Source organism: Anomaloglossus baeobatrachus, chromosome 3 (assembly GCF_048569485.1).
Source record: "Anomaloglossus baeobatrachus isolate aAnoBae1 chromosome 3, aAnoBae1.hap1, whole genome shotgun sequence".
In the NCBI taxonomy this organism is placed as follows: Eukaryota; Metazoa; Chordata; class Amphibia; order Anura; family Aromobatidae; genus Anomaloglossus; species Anomaloglossus baeobatrachus.
This window is the reverse complement of record NC_134355.1, coordinates 204383832-204408543: the sequence shown is the minus strand read 5'-3', so window position 1 is coordinate 204408543 and position 24712 is coordinate 204383832. Positions and strand designations below refer to the sequence as shown.

General features: G+C 45.1%; 1 protein-coding gene across 2 annotated transcripts in view; it reads left to right on the top strand.

Moving 5' to 3' along the window:
• Positions 1–265: 265 nt before the first annotated feature.
• SMOC2 (SPARC related modular calcium binding 2) overlaps positions 266–24712 on the top strand; it is a 767036-nt gene continuing 742589 nt past the window's right edge. For both annotated transcript variants that reach the window (XM_075339692.1, XM_075339691.1), the window contains exon 1: positions 266–1040. In XM_075339692.1, coding sequence (XP_075195807.1) covers positions 963–1040 — 78 coding nt within the window. In that variant the 5' untranslated portion in view covers positions 266–962. The remainder of the gene's footprint in view (positions 1041–24712) is intronic.

The following is a 24712-nucleotide window of genomic DNA, read 5'->3' as shown; positions in this document are numbered from 1 at the left end:
ACATCTGCATTACTTCCCCATGTGGATACATAGCTCCGTGCTTTGCGTGGAACCACCTGTATTACTTCCCCATGTGGATACATAGCTCTGTGCTTTGCGTGGAACCACCTGTATTACTTCCCCATGTGGATACATAGCTCCGTGCTTTGCGTGGAAACATCTGCATTACTTCCCCATGTGGATACATAGCTCCGTGCTTTGCGTGGGTTGGTGCACATTAGACTGCAGAAGGAGCTCTTAGCACAGGATCGCCCGGATTCAAAGAGTCGGGGCAGTCTATGGTGATTTTTCCCTTTCTTATTTCTAAGTGTCAGGGGGTTAATTAATCAGCAGGTTTGGGAGGAGAGAGAGTGAAGGCTGGACTCGGCAGGCTGAGAACACAGGGGCTTTGCCATCATCTGGCCATTGGAAGTGACTGAGCAGCACCTTCCTGAGAAGGAGCCTGAAGCTCCTGCCTGCACCTCCTGCCTGCAGCTCCTGCCTGCACCTCCTGCCTGCAGCTCCTGCCTGCACCTCCTGCCTGCACCTCCTGCCTGCAGCTCCTGCCTGCAGCTCCTGCCTGCACCTCCTGCCTGCACCTCCTGCCTGCAGCTCCTGCCTGCACCTCCTGCCTGCAGCTCCTGCCTGCAGCCATCCAGGCGTTAGCTGCTGCTTTCTTCTTAACTCTTCTTGGCAAGAAGCAATCATAAGATGACAGATCTCCTGAAGGAGAAGGGGGAGCAGATAGCCAGGATCAGATAAGGAGGCAGCAGACGGCTGAGCTGTGTAGTGCTGAACTGCCGAGAAGATCCATCTGTCACAAGGTGAAGTCTGACAAGTGACCCTGCGGATTCGTCCCCTGCTGCTCTGCAGGAGGAGGCGGATTTGGTGCAGCCCGCACACGAACCCAGGCAGAGGAGTGGGACTACTCATCCTTATTATAGATACTTCCACATAACACCCTGAGGAGGAGGAGGAGGAGGATGCCTTCCACCTTCATCCTGCTGCTGATCGTCTTGGTGGGACCGGTCACCCATGCGCAGAAGTTCTCAGCCCTCACGGTAAGATGGGATTTCTCTGTAATCTGCCTTGTATTAGTTTGGTGGAATTGATGGTATCACATGGCTCAGGACTGTGCATTGCTTCCCTGCGATCTGCCCTCCCCCACAGCTTTTGTGGAGCTGATCTGCTGTGCACTGCTCAGATTTCAGATTCTGGCATTAACAATAGTGGAAACCTGCTGTACCTGTGTGAGCACAGCCCTATGAAGTGCATGCAGCTATGGGAATGGCTGTGCCCAGAGGTGCTGCTGCACACTGCTGCTCAGATGCCTCATTGCCCAAGTACCAATGTGCTTCACTGCTGCTCCACATTCATTTCTGAAACACAACTGCCAAATAAATTGCACAACCCTATGTGTCCCATTGTTTCATTGTTCTCCTTCTTGGCAATAGCGCTTTTATTTTCCAACCAAAACCAGGAGACATATTTCAAAATATTTCGAAAAATAAATATCAATTTCTACAAGGAATGTATATTAATAAGTATGAAACAGTTTATGTGTAGTAATAGGAATGGAACATATAGCACGAATAATAACTCACAACCAGAACACATGGGCATTCATATAAGTAATACAAAGTACATGTAGTGGTATAAATAAGGCACAAACAATATTAATGTACATAAAACACACAAGATATACATCGAATCAATATTAACAGAGCACACAACACAAAGGATGTGTACTAATATGAATAGAGCACACAACACATGTATATTAATATAAAGAACACAAAGGATGTGTACTAATATGAATAGAGCACACAACACATGTATATTAATATAAAGAACACACAGGATGTGTACTAATATGAATAGTGCACACAACACATGTATATTAATATATAGAACACACAGGATGTGTACTAATATGAATAGTGCACACAACACATGTATATTAACATATAGAACACACAGGATGTGTACTAATATGAATAGTGCACACAACACATGTATATTAATATAAAGAACACACAGGATGTGTACTAATATGAATAGTGCACACAACACATGTATATTAATATAAAGAACACACAGGATGTGTACTAATATGAATAGTGCACACAACACATGTATATTAATATAAAGAACACACAGGATGTGTACTAATATGAATAGTGCACACAACACATGTATATTAATATAAAGAACACACAGGATGTGTACTAATATGAATAGTGCACACAACACATGTATATTAATATAAAGAACACACAGGATGTGTACTAATATGAATAGTGCACACAACACATGTATATTAATATAAAGAACACACAGGATGTGTACTAATATGAATAGTGCACACAACACATGTATATTAATATAAAGAACACACAGGATGTGTACTAATATGAATAGTGCACACAACACATGTATATTAACATAAAGAACACACAGGATGTGTACTAATATGAATAGTGCACACAACACATGTATATTAATATAAAGAACACACAGGATGTGTACTAATATGAATAGTGCACACAACACATGTATATTAATATAAAGAACACACAGGATGTGTACTAATATGAATAGTGCACACAACACATGTATATTAATATAAAGAACACACAGGATGTGTACTAATATGAATAGTGCACACAACACATGTATATTATTATAAAGAACACACAGGATGTGTACTAATATGAATAGTGCACACAACACATGTATATTAATATAAAGAACACACAGGATGTGCACTAATATGAATAGTGCACACAACACATGTATATTAATATAAAGAACACACAAGATGTGTACTAATATGAATAGTGCACACAACACATGTATATTAATATAAAGAACACACAGGATGTGTACTAATATGAATAGTGCACACAACACATGTATATTAATATAAAGAACACACAGGATGTGTACTAATATGAATAGTGCACACAACACATGTATATTAATATAAAGAACACACAGGATGTGTACTAATATGAATAGTGCACACAACACATGTATATTAATATAAAGAACACACAGGATGTGTACTAATATGAATAGTGCACACAACACATGTATATTAATATAAAGAACACACAGGATGTGTACTAATATGAATAGTGCACACAACACATGTATATTATTATAAAGAACACACAGGATGTGTACTAATATGAATAGTGCACACAACACATGTGTAGTAATATAAAGAACACACAGGATGTGCACTAATATGAATAGTGCACACAACACATGTATATTAATATAAAGAACACACAGGATGTGTACTAATATGAATAGTGCACACAACACGTGTAGTAATATAAAGAACACACAGGATGTGCACTAATATGAATAGTGCACACAACACATGTATATTAATATAAAGAACACACAGGATGTGCACTAATATGAATAGTGCACACAACACATGTATATTAATATAAAGAACACACAGGATGTGTACTAATATGAATAGTGCACACAACACATGTATATTAATGTAAAGAACACACAGGATGTGTACTAATATGAATAGTGCACACAACACATGTGTATTAATATAAAGGACACATAGGATATGTACTAATATGAGTAGTGCACACAACACATGTATAGTAATATAAAGAACCCCCTGATGGGTATTAATGCACTCACACAGTTTCCATGAATTACATACATTTGTGTATTTGTGTTGAGATTCATGCTGAACTATTCTGACTACAGGATTAGATAGTGAAATATACCAGATAGATTTCCTCTAATGCTGTGAATTGATGATATAGTAATATTCCAGACTAGGATCCCTTAGGAGTGAGGCAGACTTTAGAAGAGTGTTTGAAAAAGCAAATGATTTTCATCCATATTGTCATTCGAATATTTGTTTTCTATATCCATATTCTATCAGTCTTTGTACATCAGATGTTAATGAAATTGGCAAGACCCAAAGAGCAATGTCCTGTGTTAATAATTAATTTCAAGGTATTCATTAAAAATGGATGCAATACGGATCATCCATATGAGATGCATTATTTTTGTAAACCCATAGAATTAAATGGGCAAATCTCATCTGAAAAATGGAAGAGACTTGTGCATGCTGTGAACTTTCGAAATGGACACTCAATCTTTGTGCAACAACTGCCACCTTCACAACCCTATAGTTACAGTGGCCGTGTGCTGTCCATGTGCTGACCGTGTGCTGAGCGTGTGCTGTCCATGTGCTGACCGTGTGCTGAGCGTGTGCTATCTAATTCCAAGACGGAGAACACACTGACTTGTAATACAGTTGACTGAACGAGTCCCGACACTTAGTGCTGTTTTGATAGGAGATTCCAGAATAGCTAGAAATAGACAATGGGATTTACCTTTACGAAGCGGTTAGGTCACTTGACTTGACATCGAGCATACATGATGCAAGAGGGACGTTTTCTCTAAAGTTGCAAAAGAGTAGTGCTTTTGTGTATGTGAAAGTTAACTGTCTGGAACCAGCGTTTTTTTCTGATTACTGTTGTTATTAATGATATTCGCTCCATGTTACCCACATTCTAAAAATAATAACTGTAGCCTTTCAACTGTAAAGAAAATGGGAGATACATCAAAACAGTAGACATTAACAATCTGCACATTTTAATTGTTGGCTGATTTCAATGTTTCTCTTTTTATCATACGCTGTGCCATAGTTCAGAAGACACTGGTTAGAGTTTATAGAGAAGCTGAAAGAGTCATAAACCTATATATTATCCATGGCAAATTTCCCTTCAGCACAAGGAGCACAGTAGAATTCCTTGCTTCTCTTTTAATGCTAAGCAATGTGTCTTTTCTTGTGGATTTCTACAATTTTACAACATGCAGAAATGCTGGAGTGATCATCCTTAATAGTGAAGGTTTCTGGCATGTCACTGCATTGTGATAGTTCATTCTTTCCCTCTGTACAGCACAGTTTAATATGAATGGAAAGAACATCCTAAGTGGCCATTATATTTATAAACTAGTAATGATGGGCGGACTCGCAGATTACTGGAACCGGTGGGTTTAACCGGGTTACAAAACAAATCCCAGTTTCAGACCAAGATTGGTCCCAGTAATTGGTCTATGGGACCAGAATGCGGCAATTAAAAATGGTGGTAGAAGGGATAGGGGGATAGGAGACAGCACTTCAAACTTACCGAGGCTCCTGCGCAGCTGTATCTGCTTCCAGGCCGCTTTTGGGACCGCTGATTATTGCTAATCCATATGCACTGCTTTCCCTGCCCACTAGCCGTTTTGGCGTCTGTGATTGATTGCAGTCAGACGCGCTTCCAGCCTGTGTGACAGTGTCTGACTGCTTCCAATCACATGTGCTGTTTACAGGTCACTATCGTGGTATAAAAATAAATAAATAAATAAAACATTTGTTGTAGGATCCCCCCTTATTATGATAGCAGAACAGATAGAGCATACGGCTACAGGTTGCAGCCCCCAGCTGTGTACTTATCTTGCCGGGGAATCAAAATAGGAGGAACCGCATGCAGCTTTTTTTTCAATTATTTAAACATATAATTTTAAAAAACCCAGCATGCGGTCCTCCCAAATTTTGACACCCAGCCAAGATACAACCTGACAGCTGGGGCTGGTATTCTCAGACTGATGAGGCCCATGGTTAAACCAGGATTGTCACATCCATTAGATGCGTCAGTCCCAGCGCTTTACCTGGCTATTCTATATTGCCCTGGTGCGGTGGCAATCGGGCTAATAAGGAGTTAATTGCAGCTCACAGCTGTCACTAAGCCCTAGATTAGTATTGGAAGGCATCTATGAGACCTCCATTATTAATCTGTAAGTGAAAAGAAATAAACACAAATACTGAAAAATCCTTTATTTTACATAAAAGACAAAAAAACACCCTCTTTTACCACTTTATCAACCCCAAAAGACCCCTGCGGGTCGACGTAATCCACCCAAGGTCCCACAATGATTCCAGCTCTGCTACATTTCTGAATTTACACCGAGCGGCCATAGAACATGAAACCGCGAGGATCCGGACTTTTACAGTCTGGGTCCGCCCATCACTATAAACTAATACTGTATGGTGACAGTCAATGTATTTTATTCCAGGGTAGGTTATAGTTACGTAATAAATTAATGAGTTTTTCCACTAGGTAATTGATACGTCCACTCCAGGGCCGGGTGTACTCGGAACCGGGCCGGACTAGTCCGGGGATGTCAGGGGTGGCGGTGCTCGGCTCCGTGACCCTGGCGGTGTCTTTAAATAAATTAAGGATGATGATGGTGATGATGGGAGTTTTGGTCAATATTAAATAAAGTACATGACGCCATTTGCGGTGTGCGGCTATGAAAGGGAGCCGCCACTGCGTAGTCTCTCACGGCTGGGGCTGTTGGTATTGAGCAGCTCGGATGTTATGGCCCAGGGAAGAATGATGATGGTTGTAGTATAGTGAAAGTTGGTGATGCAGAGGTGCGGGAAGAATTCAGATGACACAGGGGCTACAGTTCAACTTGTTCTTTACTCACTGGTTCTGTGGTACCGCCACCCGCCTGGTGCTGGTCTCTGCCAATGTGGGTCTCAGGTGATCCTGTGTTCTTTTGATCCCGGTGCCAGTGTTGTGACCTGGTGAGCTCTTCCTCCATGCACTCTTCTGTAATTGGTGAGTCCCCGTTGCCTGAAGCGTTTTGGGGTCCCCTCCTGGTCTCACAGTCCTGGCCCATATGGCAGGCAGCTTGAACCTCTCTATAAGTTGGATCTCTGTCCCAATTCCCAGGTTCCCTCTTTCCTGCTGTGCCCCGGACACTAACATTGGTGAGGAACCATGATGATTCCCTCACTGGGCAGATTTATCAGGTGAGCTTGAAGCATGTTCCTTAACTAGGGCTCTACACCCCGCCGGTGCTCGGTCCAGTGAGTACTCACACCTTACTCTCCCTGGCGACCGTACTCCTTTAGTCCAATCAGTCACTTTACACTCCCTGTCTGATCATTTGAACTGACCGTCTGACTGACTGTCTGGATGTCTAGACTCCACTGACTAGATGTCTGTCTTCTGTCGACTGCACTGACTCCCCCTCCCAGGTTTCTGACTAGCAGATTGGATAAGTCCCGACCAATAGGTGGACATCCATCAGATCCGTCTCTAGCCTGTTACCCAGTCTGGGGAAAAAGGGCATTCATGTGTGTGTTTGAATGGTATTTACCGGCACTGGTCTTCCAGGAATCCTGGGGCTAGCACCGCACCTGTTACAGGATGCAATACCCTGTGGCGCCTGACGCCTCAGGGGTGCCACATAATCAGTGTCTGATTGTCAGGGGTCTGATACCTGGCACCCCCACCGTCCAGCTGTTTACGGTCCCAGCAGTGGAAGCAGGCTGCTGGAAGCCAGAATGCTTGGTTCTCAAGCTGCCACGTCTTCTGATAAAGTACTGTACATCTGCCTCTTATTGATTTGAAAGGGAAGGGAATGTACAGTATCCATCCGGGGCCGCTCTTAGTTGGCAGGGCATTTCCAGAACTGAGCTTTTTTGGCTGCCTGCTGTTGCTGCCGGCACGAAAAACAGCTGATCGGCGGGGGTTCCGGGCGTTGTACCCCGGCCAATGAGAGATTGATGACCTATCCTAAGAATAGGCTATCAATGTTGAAGTAATGGAAAACATCTTTAACATAAGATCATTTCTTTAGTTTTCCTCTACAAGTATTTGCACAACCACAGTTATTACAAAACCTTGTGTTAAAATCATTAAGCTGTAACTTGTACAGATGTTTATCGAAATCGAGTGGCCTCTGTGTCTGTGTGTGCTGTAGTTTTTAACACCTTTATATAGAACTGTGCTGCCCCCGTGCCAGCAGCCGGGCTGCTTGGATCCAGATCCGCGGTGGCTCGAGGGGTCTCCGGACCCAGGGGTTGCGCGGCCACTTGATAAGAGGGGGACTATGTACAGGGGGAGAATTGGAATATTTGTGATGCCACCTACAGTGCGTGGTAATGTGAGGGACCACTGCTGCGGTTGGGCAGCCCGGTGACGATGGTGTGGCAGCCTGATGTTTTAACCCCTCCGTGGGTAGGGAGTTTGTGTCCCGAGGCCTGTCGGATGGTTGGTGAATGGGTGCCGCTGGGTTAGGAACAGGGGTATTTCAGTGTACTCACTCAGTCCAGGAATAACAACACCGACAGCTTGTAAACCAGAATTCTGAGCACCACTGTAGCTTGTATGGAGCATACTTGGGTCCGTGACCTTGCTGTTGCTGTTAGCCTGTGGCCCTGTCCTTGGCACCTCTGTCTCGTTGGACCCGTGGGTATAAAACTCTTCGGTTCCCGCTCACCCGTATGGCTAATGGAGTGAGCTTGCTCTCAGGGTTCACACGTAGGATTTCTTTGGACTGTATTGAGAAAGTCCTATCCCATCGGTGCGCTAGTACCCCGATTTTGGAGCGGGTTGGGGATGACACTTGAAGTGTCAGGTAAAGAACTGGAACGTGTGAAGCTACTTTCCGGCCTAGGGTCCACGTACCCAGTCGTGCCCTGGCCCCTGCCTGGTGATAGCTGAAGGCCGCCGGCCGCCCTCCTTGGCAATCTGTGCCCCTTGACACTGTCCCCTGGAATCGGGGTTCCAGCTCCTACCAGGCCCAGATCAACGTCTGTCATCTAGTAAACAGGAGCTCTGCTCCGTGACCTCTCCTCACGAGAGTCACCACTCCACCTCCTCTCCTTTCACTCTCCACTGCTCAACTCCTCAACTCAAGCTTAACTGTCACTTTCCTCACTTTCCCCTTACCAACTCCCCATGTGGGCGGCCCTATTCCCTTCAGGCCCTCCCAATGGTGTGTCTGGTGGTAGGTTAAAGTGGGAAGTGTTCCTAGGATTTTGATTGGATAAGCTGTTAGCAACACCAAAGGACCAGGATCCGTCACCAAGGAGGGTGGATACTGTGCAGAAGGGCAGATTGCACAATACCCTGTGACGACCTGATAGGCCAGGGCGTCACAGAACGTTTTAAGACTCCTTTAAATATATATCATATATCTGTGAGTTCTTGTGCAGTGGAAAGATTCTTTTTCTCCCCACACAATGATCAGACAGGCTTTCACATATTCAATCTTGGCGTCTAATAGCTCACAGAATATTTAGTGTTGTAGTCCAGAAACAGCTGGAGAGCACAGCTCGTCTCTCTTTTTTACTTTACTTTATTTTTTTTTATCCCAAAAAGAAAGAATTTCAAGCAAATTTCTTCATGTAAAATTCAAGTGCTTCCTTATTCCATGTGGTAAGAAAAGGTAGAGATGTCTCTATTCATACCTGAAATTCTTCTCATGGGGCTCTGTTTTGCTTCATAGACTGCTATCTTTGTGTGGGATGTATGCTTCAAATTGCAATGTCAGCTCTTGTGGAAATATTTAAAGCCGCTACTTTTATCTGTTTACCATAAATACCTCACAATTGTTGTCAGCCACATCACATCGACCTCAAAGGAAAAGAAAGTTTATAAGTATTACCATGCTCTCCGCACCGCCCGAGTGTTGTGCCTAGGGCTGCATGGGTCAGTTCTTAGAAAACACTAAAAACTGTAACTACACTTATCTGGCAGCTTTCTCTGCTGACTATGGTTCTCTATACTCCTAAGAGCTTAAGAAACACAGTTCCAAGAAACCTTGGCCACTATATTCTCCAGAATAATTTCTGATTGGGAAATCTTTGACTGCATTTAGGTGTAGCCTACCGCAAATTTATAATCTCCTGTGACACACATTTTACTGAAACGCTAGATGTTAATAACCAATTTTTGGGTGCACAATTTTATCAAAGTTAATAACAAATTCTACTTCTGTTTCTACAGTTTCCATAGTAAAGATAATATGGTTGTCTGTATACTGGATATACAAAGTCTATTAAAATGCCAGGGTTTTTTCATATAAAAAAAATAATGATTTCAGAACTTTTTCCACCTTTATTGTCACTCCAAAAAAGCTAAAAAAAATGTATTGAGAAACCAACTGAAATCATTTAGAGGGCAAAACAAACAAACAAGAAAACAATGTGACTGCATATGAGTGAACACCCTCTTATAATTCTTAGAATTGAGGATGTGATTGCGTTCATTATTAGCCAATCACACTTTGACTCGTGATAAATAGTAGTTTGTGCACAGCTGCCTTCATATACAGTGATTCTGATTAACTACATATAAAGTTTAGCTGTTTCAATTTGATATTCCTGGCACATTCTTAATATGATTTTATAGGAAAAGCCATGGTCCATAGATAGCTTACAACACAGCCAAGGGATCTCATTGTTGAAAGCTATCATTCAGGAGAAGGGTAGACATTTTTTTCTAAGAAACCCCATGATGGATCACAGTAAAGATGGTCATGAAGAGACGGCTTCACTTTAGCCCAACAGTGTCATTACCTAGAATTGCATATCCCTTAAAATTTGAAGTGAAAAGACAAGAAGAAAAAGTTGGTCTAGGAGCATGCCAAGAGGTCTACAACATCATAAAAGGAGCTAAAGTAATTTCTGTCAAGTGCTTGTTGTGTACCCCAAGTAACAACAATCTCTCATATTCTGATATTTTTCCCGTTTTCTAGTACACCATATGGTAAAATGAATGCTGCCAGTCTAAAGTACAACTCATCCCATAAGATCAGTAAAAAACAGATCTCGTACATCTATATTGACAGAAAAGTAAAACAGTTATAACTCTGGGAAGAATGGGAGGAAAAATTGAAAATGCAAACGCGGAAATGACTGCATTGTAAAGGGGTTAAAAAGTCGGCCTGAAACAATTGCAAGCACATATCATCAAAAAAGGCGCAAAAAGAAAAGTGAGTGCAAACAAAAAAAGATGCAAAGCACACAAAACTAAACAAAAAACAGGTGCAAAGGCAACGATAAATGGGGTCTATAGGGTGCTTCACACGCTGCGGCATCACTAACGATATATCGTTGGGGTCACGGTGTTTGTGACGCACATCCGGCGTTGTTAGCGGCATCGCAGCGTGTGACAGCTAGGAGCGACGATCAACGATCGCAAAAACGTAAAAAAATCGTTAATTGTTGACACGTCGCTCCTTTTCATAATATCGTTGGTGGGGCTTGCCGCTGGTTGTTCGTCGTTCCTGCGGCACCACACATCGCTATGTGTGACACCGCAGGAACAACAAACATCTCCTTACCTGCGTCCAACGGCAATGAGGAAGGAAGGAGGTGAGCGGGATCTTCCGCCCGCTCATCTCCGACCCTCTGCTTCTATTGGACGGCTGTCGTGTGACGTCGCTGTGATTCTGCATGAACCGCCCCCTTAGAAAGGAGGCTGTTCGCCGGCCCCAGCGACGTCACAGGGAAGGTAAGTCCGTGTGACGGGTATAAGCGATGTTGTGCGCCACGGGCAGCGATTTGCCCATGTCGCACAACTGACGGGGGCGGGTACGCTCGCTAGCGATATCGATACCGATATCGCAGCGTGTAAGGTGCCCTTATGTGTCTCTGCTGGCTAGAGTGATGTGGTCCTATGCTGGCTTCTCTTTGCCCCTCTTCAGTTGAAATATAGAGATAGAGAGAGACCTGCCAGTCATAGGGATCCGGGGTGAAGCATTTGTACAGATAATGTTGGATTCATGCTGCTCAACGTGGACTATTTCCTGTAACCTGTATATTTATACTTTAAGTGGTTGCAGACTATGAAATTGAAGTTTTCATTCCAGTAGATGAAACCATCCAAATCTCTGCGTTCATGTTAACACTTCTGGAAGGAAAACTAAGCCAGAATAATCCACTGGATCATACATATAGTATATGGTTGAGGGGCAGGCGTTATAACAATTTTTAACGTAAAAATAAAGTCGTAAAAAGTGGAGTCTGGAAATGGAGAAATAATTATTTGCATATGTAAATTCACTATGCAGATTACTATGCCCTATCTTCCTCTACTGAGCCAGACGTCTGTTTACATATCTATTTGCTAACTAGTCTGTAAAAAAAGGTGTGTGACTCAGACACTGAAATCCCCAGATTTTGTTTTGCCAAGTTACAGGTCAAACCTAATCTCCAAAAATCTCCCTTGACAGTCAATCTCGTATAACCATTGATAAATGTACTGCCCTCTCTCATCACCTCCTCTAATTCTGTATACAGTACAAGATCTCTCTTGTATTGCACCCTACTATTGGAATGTTGTACATCACCCATTGTAATTCCATCTTGGCTTTCGGCTTTTTTGCTAGCTAAAAAAAAGTTGTTAACAAAAATGTGCTAAGATGTAATATATAAATACGTAGCAAAGGGAGAAAAACCGGGCACAGCTGATCCAAGATAAATACTGCTGTTGAATCGTTCCTTATAGCAAGGGCCGGGTGCACATCCCAGAGCATAGGCCATGCATAAGATCCAAAGGGAGACAGAAGCAGACGGCACTCATCGGCATCCAGGTGGCGGTATTTAATTAAATATAAACATGCAGGGGTACAAAACTGGCATCTGATAAAAAATGACAGAGACCTTTCGGACTTAGCTGCTGATGGTCCACTCATTTCTTATAGAAGAAGTAAAAATCTGAATGACCTCCTAGTTAATAACCGCTATGTAACACAAAATGAAAAAACTTGGCTGGATAACAATAGAGCTGTGGGAAATTTCAAGTGCAGCAATTGCTCTTTCTGTGAATATCACTGCACGGGTGACACAATAAAAATTGGTAATGAAGTTTTTAAAATAAATTATTTCATTTCATGTAAATCTAAATTCTTGGTTTACGTTATTTTTTCCCGTGTCAGCATTTTTACATAGGAAAGACAATTAGACCGGTATATGTTTGGTTCAGGGAACACTATAAGTCCATCACCACTGGAATAGGGTCACCCCGCCTAATAAAACATATACATAATTGTCATGGAGGCAATCCTGGTTCTTTAAAATTTGCAGGTATAACAAGAGTTAATCCCCATCCAGCAGGAGGTGACACCCATCGTCTCTTGCTACAAAAAGAATCCAGACTCATAATGGATTTAAAAGCTATAGGGCCCCTGGGAATGAATGATAAAAACGATCTATCAGTTTTTCTTTAGAATATTAGAATGTAGTCTACACAGAAAAGTTAAATGAATTAATTTTTCTTGTTGTTCCATCTTTGAAACTGCAACTGTTTTGTTACTTAATTGTATTTTAATCACTAGATGACGTAGAATCCGCATTATCCTTAAAAGGGTAGGATCTGACGTCATGTATCACAGGACCCGTGGAAGCACAAGGAGTGCGAAATTGCCCGCCGTCGTCTGGCGTTGTGAGCTCTCCTCACCCTCCCCCACCACTTGTTTATGCATGTTTATATTTAATTAAATACCGCTACCTGGATGCCGATGAGTGCCGTCTGCTTCTGTCTCCCTTTAGATCTAATATATAAATACAGTACTTCACAAAAGTGAATACACCTCTCAAATTTTTGTAAATTTTTTATTATAGCTTTTCATGGGACAACACTGAAGATATGATGCTTTGATATAATGTAGCATAGTCAGTGTACAGCTTGTATAACATTGTAAATTTGTTCCCTCTAAATAACTCGACACAGCCATTAATGTTTAACCCCTTAGTGACGGAGCTAATTTTTACCTTAATGACCAGACCAAATTTTGCAATTCTGACCAGTGTATATTCATGAGGTTATAACTCTGGAACGCTTCAACAGATCCCGGTGATTCTGAGATTGTTTTTTCATCACATACAGTGCCTACAAGTAGTATTCCACCCCCTGCAGATTTAGCAGGTTTACACATTCGGAATTAACTTGGCATTGTGACATTTGGACTGTAGATCAGCCTGGAAGTGTGAAATGCACTGCAGCAAAAAAGAATGTTATTTCTTTTTTTATTTTTTTTTTTAAACTGTGAAAAGTTTATTCAGAGGGTCATTTATTATTCAACCCCTCAAACCACCAGAATTCTGTTTGGTTCCCCTAAAGTATTAAAAAGTATTTCAGGCACAAAGAACAATGAGCTTCACATGTTTGGATTAATTATCTCTTTTTCCAGCCTTTTCTGACTAATTAAGACCCTCCCCAAACTTGTGAACAGCACTCATACTTGGTCAACATGGGAAAGACAAAGGAGCATTCCAAGGCCATCAGAGACAAGATTGTGGAGGGTCACAAGGCTGGCAAGGGGTACAAAACCCTTTCCAAGGAGTTGGGCTTACCTGTCTCCACTGTTGGGAGCATCATCCGGAAGTGGAAGGCTTATGGAACTACTGTTAGCCTTCCACGGCCTGGACAGCCTTTGAAAGTTTCCACCCGTGCCGAGGCCAGGCTTGTCCGAAGAGTCAAGGCTAACCCAAGGACATCAAGGAAGGAGCTCCGGGAAGATCTCATGGCAGTGGGGACATTGGTTTCAATCAATACCATAAGTAACGTACTCCACCGCAATGGTCTCCGTTCCAGACGAGCCCGTAAGGTACCTTTACTTTCAAAGCGTCATGTCAAGGCTCATCTACAGTTTGCTCATGATCACTTGGAGGACTCTGAGACAGACTGGTTCAAGGTTCTCTGGTCTGATGAGACCAAGATCGAGATCTTTGGTGCCAACCACACACGTGACGTTTGGAGACTGGATGGCACTGCATACGACCCCAAGAATACCATCCCTACAGTCAAGCATGGTGGTGGCAGCATCATGCTGTGGGGCTGTTTCTCAGCCAAGGGGCCTGGCCATCTGGTCCGCATCCATGGGAAGATGGATAGCATGGCCTACCTGGAGATTTTGGCCAAGAACCTCCGCTCCTCCATCAAGGATCTTAAGATGGGTCGTCATTTCATCTTCCAACAAGACAACGACCCAAAGCACACAGCCAAGAAAACCAAGGCCTGGTTCAAGAGGGAAAAAATCAAGGTGTTGCAGTGGCCTAGTTAGTCTCCTGACCTTAACCCAATTGAAAACTTGTGGAAGGAGCTCAAGATTAAAGTCCACATGAGACACCCAAAGAACCTAGATAACTTGGAGAAGATCTGCATGGAGGAGTGGGCCAAGATAACTCCAGAGACCTGTGCCGGCCTGATCAGGTCTTATAAAAGACGATTATTATCTGTAATTGCAAACAAGGGTTACTCCACAAAATATTAAACCTAGGGGTTGAATAATAATTGACCCACACTTTTATGTTGAAAATTTTATTAAAATTTAACTGAGCAACATAACTTGTTTGTTTGTAAGATTTATGCATCTGTTAATAAATCCTGCTCTTGTTTGAAGTTTGCAGGCTCTAACTTATTTGCATCTTATCAAACCTGCTAAATCTGCAGGGGGTTGAATACTACTTGTAGGCACTGTATTTGACTTCATGTTAGTACCAAATTTAGGACAATATTTTTTGCATTTATTTATGAAAAAAATTGAATTTTGGCAAAAATTTTGAAAATTTAGCAATTTTCAACTTTTGAATTTTTATACCGTTAAACCAGAGATTTCTGTGACACAAAATAGTTAATAAATAACATTTCCCACTTGTCTACTTTACATCAGCACAATTTTGGAAACAATTTTTTTTTTTGTTAGGAAGTTAGAAGAGTTCAAAGTTTATCAGCGATTTCTCATTTTTACATCAAAATTTACAAAACCATTTTTTTAGGGACCATATCACATTTGAAGTGACTTCGATAGGCCTAGATGAAAGAAAATACCCAAAAGTGACACCATTCTAAAAACTGCACCCCCCAAAGAACTCAAAACCACATTGAAGAAGTTTATTAACCCTTCAGGTGCTTCACATGAACAAAAGCAATGTGTAATGAAAAAAAGCAAAAATTAAATTTTACCAGAAATGTTGCTCTAACCCAAATTTATTCACTTTTAGAAGAAATAACACAACAAAATGGACCCCAAAACTTGTTCCCCACTTTCTTATGAACGCACGGATACCCCACATGTGGTGTCTGTTTGGACAAATGGGAGGGCTCGGAACAGAAGGAGCAATATTTGAATTTTGGAAAGCAAATTTGGCTGAAATAGATTGCGGGCACCATGTTGCATTTACAGGTCCGCTAAGGTACCTAAACAGAAGAAACCCCTCACAAGTGATGCCATTTTGGAAACTAGACCCCTCAAGGCTTCTATCTAGGGGTATAGTGAGCATTTTGGATCCACAGGTACTTCACCGATTTTGTTAACGTTACGTTGTCATATTGAAAATTTTATTAATTTTCTCAAAAATGTTGCTTTAGCATCAATTTTCTCACTTTTTCAAGAGGTAATTCCAAAAATTTGACCTCAAGGTTTGTTACCCACTTTTTTATGAGCGCGGTGATATCTCACATGTGGTCTGAAACCTTTGTTTGGACAAATGGGAGGGCTTGGAACGGAAGGAACAATATTTGAATTTTGGAAAGGAAATTTGGCTGAAAAAGATTGCGGGCACCATGTCGCATTTGGAGGTCCCCTAAGGTACCTAAACAGCAGAAACCCCACACAAGTGACCCCATTTTGGAAACTAGGCCCCTCAAGGAATTTATCTAGATGTTTGGTGAGTACCCTGAACCCCCAGGTGCTTCACAGACGTTTATAATGTTGAGCTGTAAAAATAAAAAAATACATTTTTACCACAAAATTGTTATTTCAACCAGGTAGCTTTTTTTTTTACAAGAGTAAAAGGAAAAAATTCAGCAAAAGATTTATTGTGCAATTTCTCCTGAGTTTGGCGATACCTTATATGTGGTGGAAATCAATTGTTTGGGCGCATGACAGGGCTCGAAAGGGAAGGAGTGCCATTTGACTGCAAAATTGGCTGGAATCAATAGCGGACGCTATGTTGCATTTGGAGAGCCCCTGAGGTGTCTATACAGTGAAGCTCCCCAACATGTGGCCCCATTTTGGAAAATAGACCACTGAAGGAATTTATCTAGATGTTTGGTGAGTACCCTGAACCCCCAGGTGCTTCACAGACGTTTATAATGTTGAGCTGTAAAAATAAAAAAATACATTTTTACCACAAAATTGTTATTTCAACCAGGTAGCTTTTTTTTACAAGAGTAAAAGGAAAAAATTCAGCAAAAGATTTATTGTGCAATTTCTCCTGAGTTTGGCGATACCTTATTTGTGGTGGAAATCAATTGTTTGGGCGCATGACAGGGCTCGAAAGGGAAGGAGTGCCATTTGACTGCAAAATTGGCTGGAATCAATAGCGGACGCTATGTTGCATTTGGAGAGCCCCTGAGGTGCCTATACAGTGAAGCTCCCCAACATGTGGCCCCATTTTGGAAAATAGACCACTGAAGGAATTTATCTAGATGTTTGGTGAGTACCCTGAACCCTCAGGTGCTTCACAGACGTTTATAATGTTGAGCTGTGAAAATAAAAAAATACATTTTTACCACAAAATTGTTACTTCAACCAGGTAGCTTTGTTTTTTTACAAGTGTAAAAGGAAAAAATTCAGCATAACATTTATTGTGCAATTTCTCCTGAGTATGTTGATATCTTATGTGTGATGAAAATCAACTGTTTGGGTGCACAGCAGGGCTCGTAAGGGAAGGAGCGCCATTAGACTGCACAATTGGCTGGAATCAGCGGACGCTATGTTGCATTTGGAAAGCCCCTAAGGTGCCTAAACAGTGGAGGTCCCCCACAAGTGACCCCATTCTGGAAACAAGACACCTCAAGGCTTTTATCTAGGTGTATAGTGAGCAGTTTGAATCCAAGAGTACTTCACAGAATTTGATAAGCTTAGGTTGCCATATTGAAAATGTTCACTTTTTTCACAAAGATGTTGCTTTAGCATCCTATTTCTTACTTTTTCAAGAGGTAACAACAAACCGTGGACCCAATAGGTTGATATCCAATGTCTTATGAACACAGGGATACCCCACATGTGGCCAAAAAACTCTGTTTGGATAAATGGGAGGGCTTGGAATGGAAGGAGCACCATTTGAATTCTGGAAAAGTTGAAATAAATTGCGGGCACCATGTCACATTTGCAGGGCCCCTTGGGTACCTATACAGCAGAAAACCCCCACAAGTGACCCCATTTTGGAAACTGGAATTTATTCAGGAGTATAGTAAGCATTTTAAATTTACAGGTACTTCACAAAAATGTTGCTGTAGCAACAAATTTCTCACTTTTAGGCTATGTGGCCATGATCCAGCGACACGGCGTCTAGTACACAGTGTCAGCCTTCCTGCAGAGATGTGAGTGTTGTCCACGGGAGAACGCAGCTGCCCATGCCCACGATTTGGGTTCAGGCTGCTGTGGAGCTCTATGCTACCTGCAGAGAACACTCTTGTCTCCGCAGCATAAATTGACATGCTGAGGCTCGGGAAGCTGCACCACAGGTCAGTGTATGCTGCGGAGAAAAGAAGCACAGTGGGCACGGGATTTCTAAAAATCCTTCCACTGTGCTTCTACTGCACAATGCAGCGTTATGGACGCAGGGAAAACACTGCGCCCAAAACGCTGCAAACCCTGATCGTGGGCGCATAGCCTAAAATGCTACAATGGATGAATGGATAGATGTCAAACAAATATAACGTCCCACCCCCTGCATATTTTAAGCTGGCGCCCTTTAGTGCCTTTCATGTGGCACTAAAGGGTGCCTAGCCTTGTATTTAGCCTCCCAAAAAATTAATAATTAAAATAAACGACGTGGGGTCCCCCCTATTTTTGATAGCCAGCTAGGGTAAAGCAGACAGCTGTAGCCTGCAAACCACAGCTGACAGCTTCACCTTGGCTGGTGATCAATTTGGAGGGCTCCCCAGGCGTTTTTTTTTTTAAAAAAAACAAACAAACAAACGTGGGGTTCCCCCCAAATTAGATCACCAGCCAAGGTGAAGCGGACAGCTGGGGTCTGGTATTCTCAGGGTGGGAAGAGCTATGCTTATTGAACTCTTCCCAGCCTAAAAATAGCAGGCCGCAGCTGCCCCGGAAGTGGCGCATCCATTAGATGTGCCAATCCTGGCACTTCGTCCCAACTCATCCCGCGCACTGGTGCGGTGGCAAACGGGGTAATATACGGGGTTGATACCAGCTGTAATGTCACCTGGCATCAAGCCCTGGGGTTAGTGATGTCACGCCATCTGAACAGATACCCGACATCACTAACCCAGTCAGTAATAGAAAAAAATAAAGACAAAAAAAAATTTATTTGAAAAAAAACTCCCCGAAACATTCCCTTTCACCAATTTATTGAAAATAAACAAATTCCGGTGACTGTAATCCATTTTGGAGGTCCCTCGACGACTCTGGACCTTCTAGAATATGGGGGGCATGTTCAGGGAACGTATCCCCCATTTTCTGGAAGAGCAAGCTCTCCATGAGCAGTGTGGGTGCAGTAATCTGAGAATACTGCACTCACACTACCCCGGTCCAACCTAGGGCAGAGTGACCTGCAGTAACCTCATTCCAGAATATGAGGGGAACGCTCACAGAACGTACCCCCCATTTTCTAGAACAGCAGGCTCTCCATGTGAGGAATGTGGCTGCAGATTACTGCACTCACTCTCCCCCGGTCCACAGTACAGCAGCATGTGCAGCAGCGAGGTCAGCGTCCCTGCTTGCAAGGATCCAACTGACAGCCGCTGTCTGCACATGCGCTGCCAGCTTTCCAGAAGGAGGCAGAGTGATCGCGGGGCCGAAGCAGCAGCCAGGTAACGGAGAAGACCGGGGGCTGATGGGGGGTGACGGCGGCATCTGGGGACAACTTTTCTGTCGCATGTGATGTGTCACATGCGGCAGAAAGAGCAGGATGAATGCGGCCACGCACTACTGTGCGCTTTGCGCTGCCATCTTGCATGCTCCGGAGGGGGGAAGGGGGGCGGCTCTGGAGAACCGGAGGGGGCTCCGGGGGACCAGTGGGCTCCGGTGTACCGGAGGAGGGCTCAGGGGGAGGACATTTCCCTGCGATCTGAAATGTTTGATCATTTCAGATCGGAGGGAATTGAATGCAGAGCCGTTGGCGGCAGTTTTCGGTGCGCTTCGGCGCCATTTTGACTTTTTCGGAGGGGGTTAGGGGTGGGGGGGACTCTCCGGTACCGGGGGTTTTGGGGGCACTAGGGGTTTATATTTCTTTCTCATCTGACATGTTTGATCTCGTCAGATGAAAAAGAAATCAGTTTTACCGGTGTGAGGTAGCACGGTCGGCTGCGCAGCAGAAGACACGGGATCCAGGCATTAAGGTTCACAGCACACGGTTTTAATGTCCAAACAAAAGTCCATAACAAAATACATGTGCCTCTCCAGCAGAAAACTCAGGGAGTTCTGTTCACTCACTCACACTCGGCACACCTGCCCTTGTTCCTGATTCTATTTAACCCTTCCTTCAGCCTGTAGGGAAACAGCATTAACCCTATAGTGGATTTACTTTCTATCATGGAGTGAGCACAACCGGGGCGAGACATACCGGCCGTCATAGATAACCCCGGTCTCAGTCTTACACACCCCCCCTCAGTTCAAGCGTGCGGGGTTGAACTCCAGCCATCAAACACGGGCCGCGGGACAAGGCATCGGCGTTGCCCTGCAACCCACCGGCCCTATGTTCAACCGTAAACCGGAAGTTCTGCAGAGAAAGGAACCACCGGGCAACCCGGGTATTCCGTTCCTTGGCGGACCTCATCCAGACCAATGGAGAGTGATCCATCACCAAGCGAAACTGCCGTCCCAGCAGGTAATAGCGTAGGGACTCCAAGGCCCACTTGATCGCCAGGCACTCCTTCTCCACTACGCTATAATTCCGCTCGGGAGGGGTGAGCTTCCTACTTAAGAAGGTGACGGGGTGTTCCTCCCCCTGAACCACCTGAGACAGCACTGCACCCAGGCCGACCTCCGAGGCGTCAGTCTGTACTATGAACTCCTTCCGGAAATCAGGGTTGACCAGAACGGGCTGTCCGCACAGGACCCCCTTCATGGCCCGGAAGGAGTCCTCGGCCTGCGGAGTCCAGCGCACCATGACGGACTTCTTGCCTTTGAGAAGGTCCGTCAAGGGGGCTGATAGTCCCGCAAAATCTTTTACAAACCTCCTGTAGTACCCCACGATACCCAGGAAGGCCCTAACCTGCTTCGTGGTCAGGGGTCTAGGCCACTTCTGGATCGCCTCAACCTTGTTAATTTGGGGCTTAATCACTCCTTGGCCTATCACGTAGCCCAAGTAGCGGGCTTCCGTGAGTCCCAATGCACATTTCTTGGGATTGGCTGTCAATCCGGCTGTTCGAAGCGCGTCCACCACCGCTTGTACCTGTTCCAAGTGAGTCTGCCAATCGGAGCTGTAAATAATGATGTCATCCAGGTACGCTGATGCATACGCCTGGTGGGGTTCCAGCACTAAGTCCATCAACCTCTGGAACGTGGCCGGAGCGCCATGTAACCCAAAAGGCAAGACAACATAGTGGAAGAGACCCTCCGGCGTAACAAAAGCGGTTTTCTCTTTGGCGGACTCCGTTAGTGGCACCTGCCAGTACCCCTTGGTCAGGTCGAGCGTGGTAAAATATCGCGCCTGTCCCAGCCTATCAATCAGCTCATCCACCCGGGGCATGGGGTAGAGATCGAACTTGGATATTTCGTTCAATCTCCTAAAGTCATTGCAGAACCTTAAGGAGCCATCGGGTTTTGGTATTAGGACAATCGGACTAGCCCATTCACTCCGGGATTTTTCGATGACCCCCAGGCGTAACATTGTCTTTACTTCCTCTGATATGGCTTGTCGTCGAGCCTCCGGTAAATGCTCCTTCACAATTGGCATGACCGCGCTTATGCGGTTCTGCATACCTAAAATGTGTTCGATCACACTTTTATGGGGGGTGGGCTCTTGTTCCCATGTTTCCTTTGCCAGGTCCAACAATCCCCGGGGATGTCGCCCGTATAACAATTCAAAAGGCGAAAACCCCGTGGATGCCTGTGGCACCTCTCGTATGGCAAACATCAAATAGGGAAGCATCATATCCCAGTCTTTCCCGTCTTTTGAAATCACCCTTCTTAGCATGGTTTTCAGGGTTTTATTGAAACGCTCGACTAAACCGTCCGTTTGAGGATGATACACAGACGTACGCAACTGCTTGATCTGGAGTAGCCGACATAGCTCTTTGGTCACTTTAGACATGAATGGGGTCCCCTGATCCGTAAGGATCTCCTTGGGCAACCCCACCCGGCAGAACACAGCAAACAACTCCCGAGCTATAAGCTTTGCTGCAGTATGTCTGAGAGGTATCGCCTCGGGATACCGGGTGGCATAGTCAACAATCACTAGGATGTGTTGGTGCCCTCGAGCGGACTTTACGAGGGGCCCCACCAGATCCATCCCTATCCGTTCAAAAGGGACTTCTATAATGGGTAACGGTACCAACGGACTGCGAAAATGGGTCAGGGGTGCGGTAAGCTGACAATCCGGGCAGGTTTCGCAGAACCGTTTTACCTCCCCAAAGACCCCGGGCCAATAGAATCTTTGCAATATTCGCTCCTGCGTTTTCTTGACCCCTAGGTGGCCACTCATCAGGTGTTTATGAGCCAAGTCGAGGACCCGCCGGCGATGCGGCTGGGGCACCACCAACTGTTCTACCCCCACGCCCCGTATTTCATCTACCCGGTAGAGTAAATCCTGTTTAAGAGCGAAATGGGGGTACCTTACCTGGGCACCGGGCAGCTGTGCCACCCCGTCAACTACTGTCACCCAACTCCGAGCATGTATTAACGTAGGGTCCTGCAGTTGGGCTGTCCCAAACGTATCCGGGGACGCCTCCAACTCCGGGATGGGCTCGACCGTCTCAGCCTCTCCTGCCAATACCTCTAGGGGCGACCTATCGGGTTCACACTCTGTCCCTATCATGGTGACCCCTACGGCAGGTGTCCCGGATTCAGGATTGTAGGGCTCAGGTCCCGGACCAACCAATATCTGAGGGGACATAGGGGGTCCCCTCCATAAAGTCCAAAAATAGGGCAGATCCCTTCCTAGGATCACGTCATAAGGAAGAGTGTTAAGAAGTCCCACCTCATGTTGCACCTGACCGCAAGGTGCTGTGATGGTGACAATCCCCGTGGGATAGTCGCGGCGGTCCCCATGTATGCAAACCACCCCCACGGTGCGTCCTGTGGCCTTTACTTTAGCCCTCAAGGTGGATCGCACAAGGGTCACTAAGCTTCCGGAATCCAACAATCCTGTAACCGGACATCCATTCACCTGTATTTGGCACAAGTGGGGCTCCGTCTCTGGGGAGACCAGGTCAGCGGTACACACCACCTGAGCATACATTGAACCCCGCCGGCTAACCCCACAATCCATGGGCTCCGTGGTGAGTGGACACTGGGCTTCCATATGTCCCACCCGCTGGCACCGCCAACATCTAATGGGGACGGAAACCCCCTTGACGGGTTGTCGTTTAGGGTACAGAACCTTCCGGACCTCAGGAATGGCGGCCGCGGCCTCAGACGGGACGGTAGGGGACTCCTGCACCGTTGTCAGCGGTGGGTCCTTGGCCCTAGGCTTGGAGGGGCCGGACCGACGGGCGGTACGCAAAGTCTCAGTGTCCCGTATCAAGTCCTGTGTAGCCACATGCCGCTCTACCAGGGACACTAATTGGTCCAGGGTACTCGGGTCACCCTGTCCGACCCACCGTTGAACGGTGACGGGTAGAGTGCGCACAAAACGATCCACTACTACCCTTTCCACCATTTGCACCGGGCTCAGAGTGTCAGGCTGCAACCACTTTTTTACAAGATGCAACAAGTCATAGGCCTGGGAGCGTACGGGTTTGGCTTCCTCATAGAACCACTGATTTACCCGCTGAGCCCGTACATAGGTATTCACCCCCAACCGAGCCAGTATTTCGGCTTTCAGGGTCACATAGTCAATGGCGTCCTCGGTACAGAGGTCCAGGTACGCTTTTTGGGGTTCCCCCGTCAGATAGGGCGACAATACCTCAGCCCACTGCGGGGTCGGCAGCTTTTCCCGCTCGGCCACCTGCTCAAACACCGCCAGGAACGCTTCCACATCATCACCCGGGGTCATCTTTTGCAACGCTTGTCTCACCGCTTTCCGGACGCTGCCGTCGTCACCCGGTCCCGGGGTTGTTGCTGCCGGTCCGGCACGGATCGACTTGGCCAGGAGAACCATCTGTTCTTGGTGCCTTTTTTCCTGCAATTGCAAGGCTTGCTGCTGACGTGCATTGGCTTGATCCATCTGTTCTTGGAGTTTTTTTTCCTGCACTTGCAAGGATTGGAGCAGGTGTGCATTGGTCTGTTGCTGCTGTGCATTAGCCTGTTGCTGCTGTGCATTAGCCTGAGCCAAATGCTTTAGTATGTCCTCCATGGCGTCGCCGGGTTTGGGCTGTAGTATAGCCGCTCGAATCCAGGACATGCGCAGCTGGGTCACCAGGGATGGATGCTACACCTCACCGGCTGTCATGCCCGCATTCTCCACCATATGTGAGGTAGCACGGTCGGCTGCGCAGCAGAAGACACGGGATCCAGGCATTAAGGTTCACAGCGCACGGTTTTAATGTCCAAACAAAAGTCCATAACAAAATACATGTGCCTCTCCAGCAGAAAACTCAGGGAGTTCTGTTCACTCCCTCACACTCGGCACACCTGCCCTTGTTCCTGATTCTATTTAACCCTTCCTTCAGCCTGTAGGGAAACAGCATTAACCCTATAGTGGATTTACTTTCTATCATGGAGTGAGCACAACCGGGGCGAGACATACCGGCCGTCATAGATAACCCCGGTCACAGTCTCACACCGGCCATTTCTTTTTTTTTTATGTGATCGT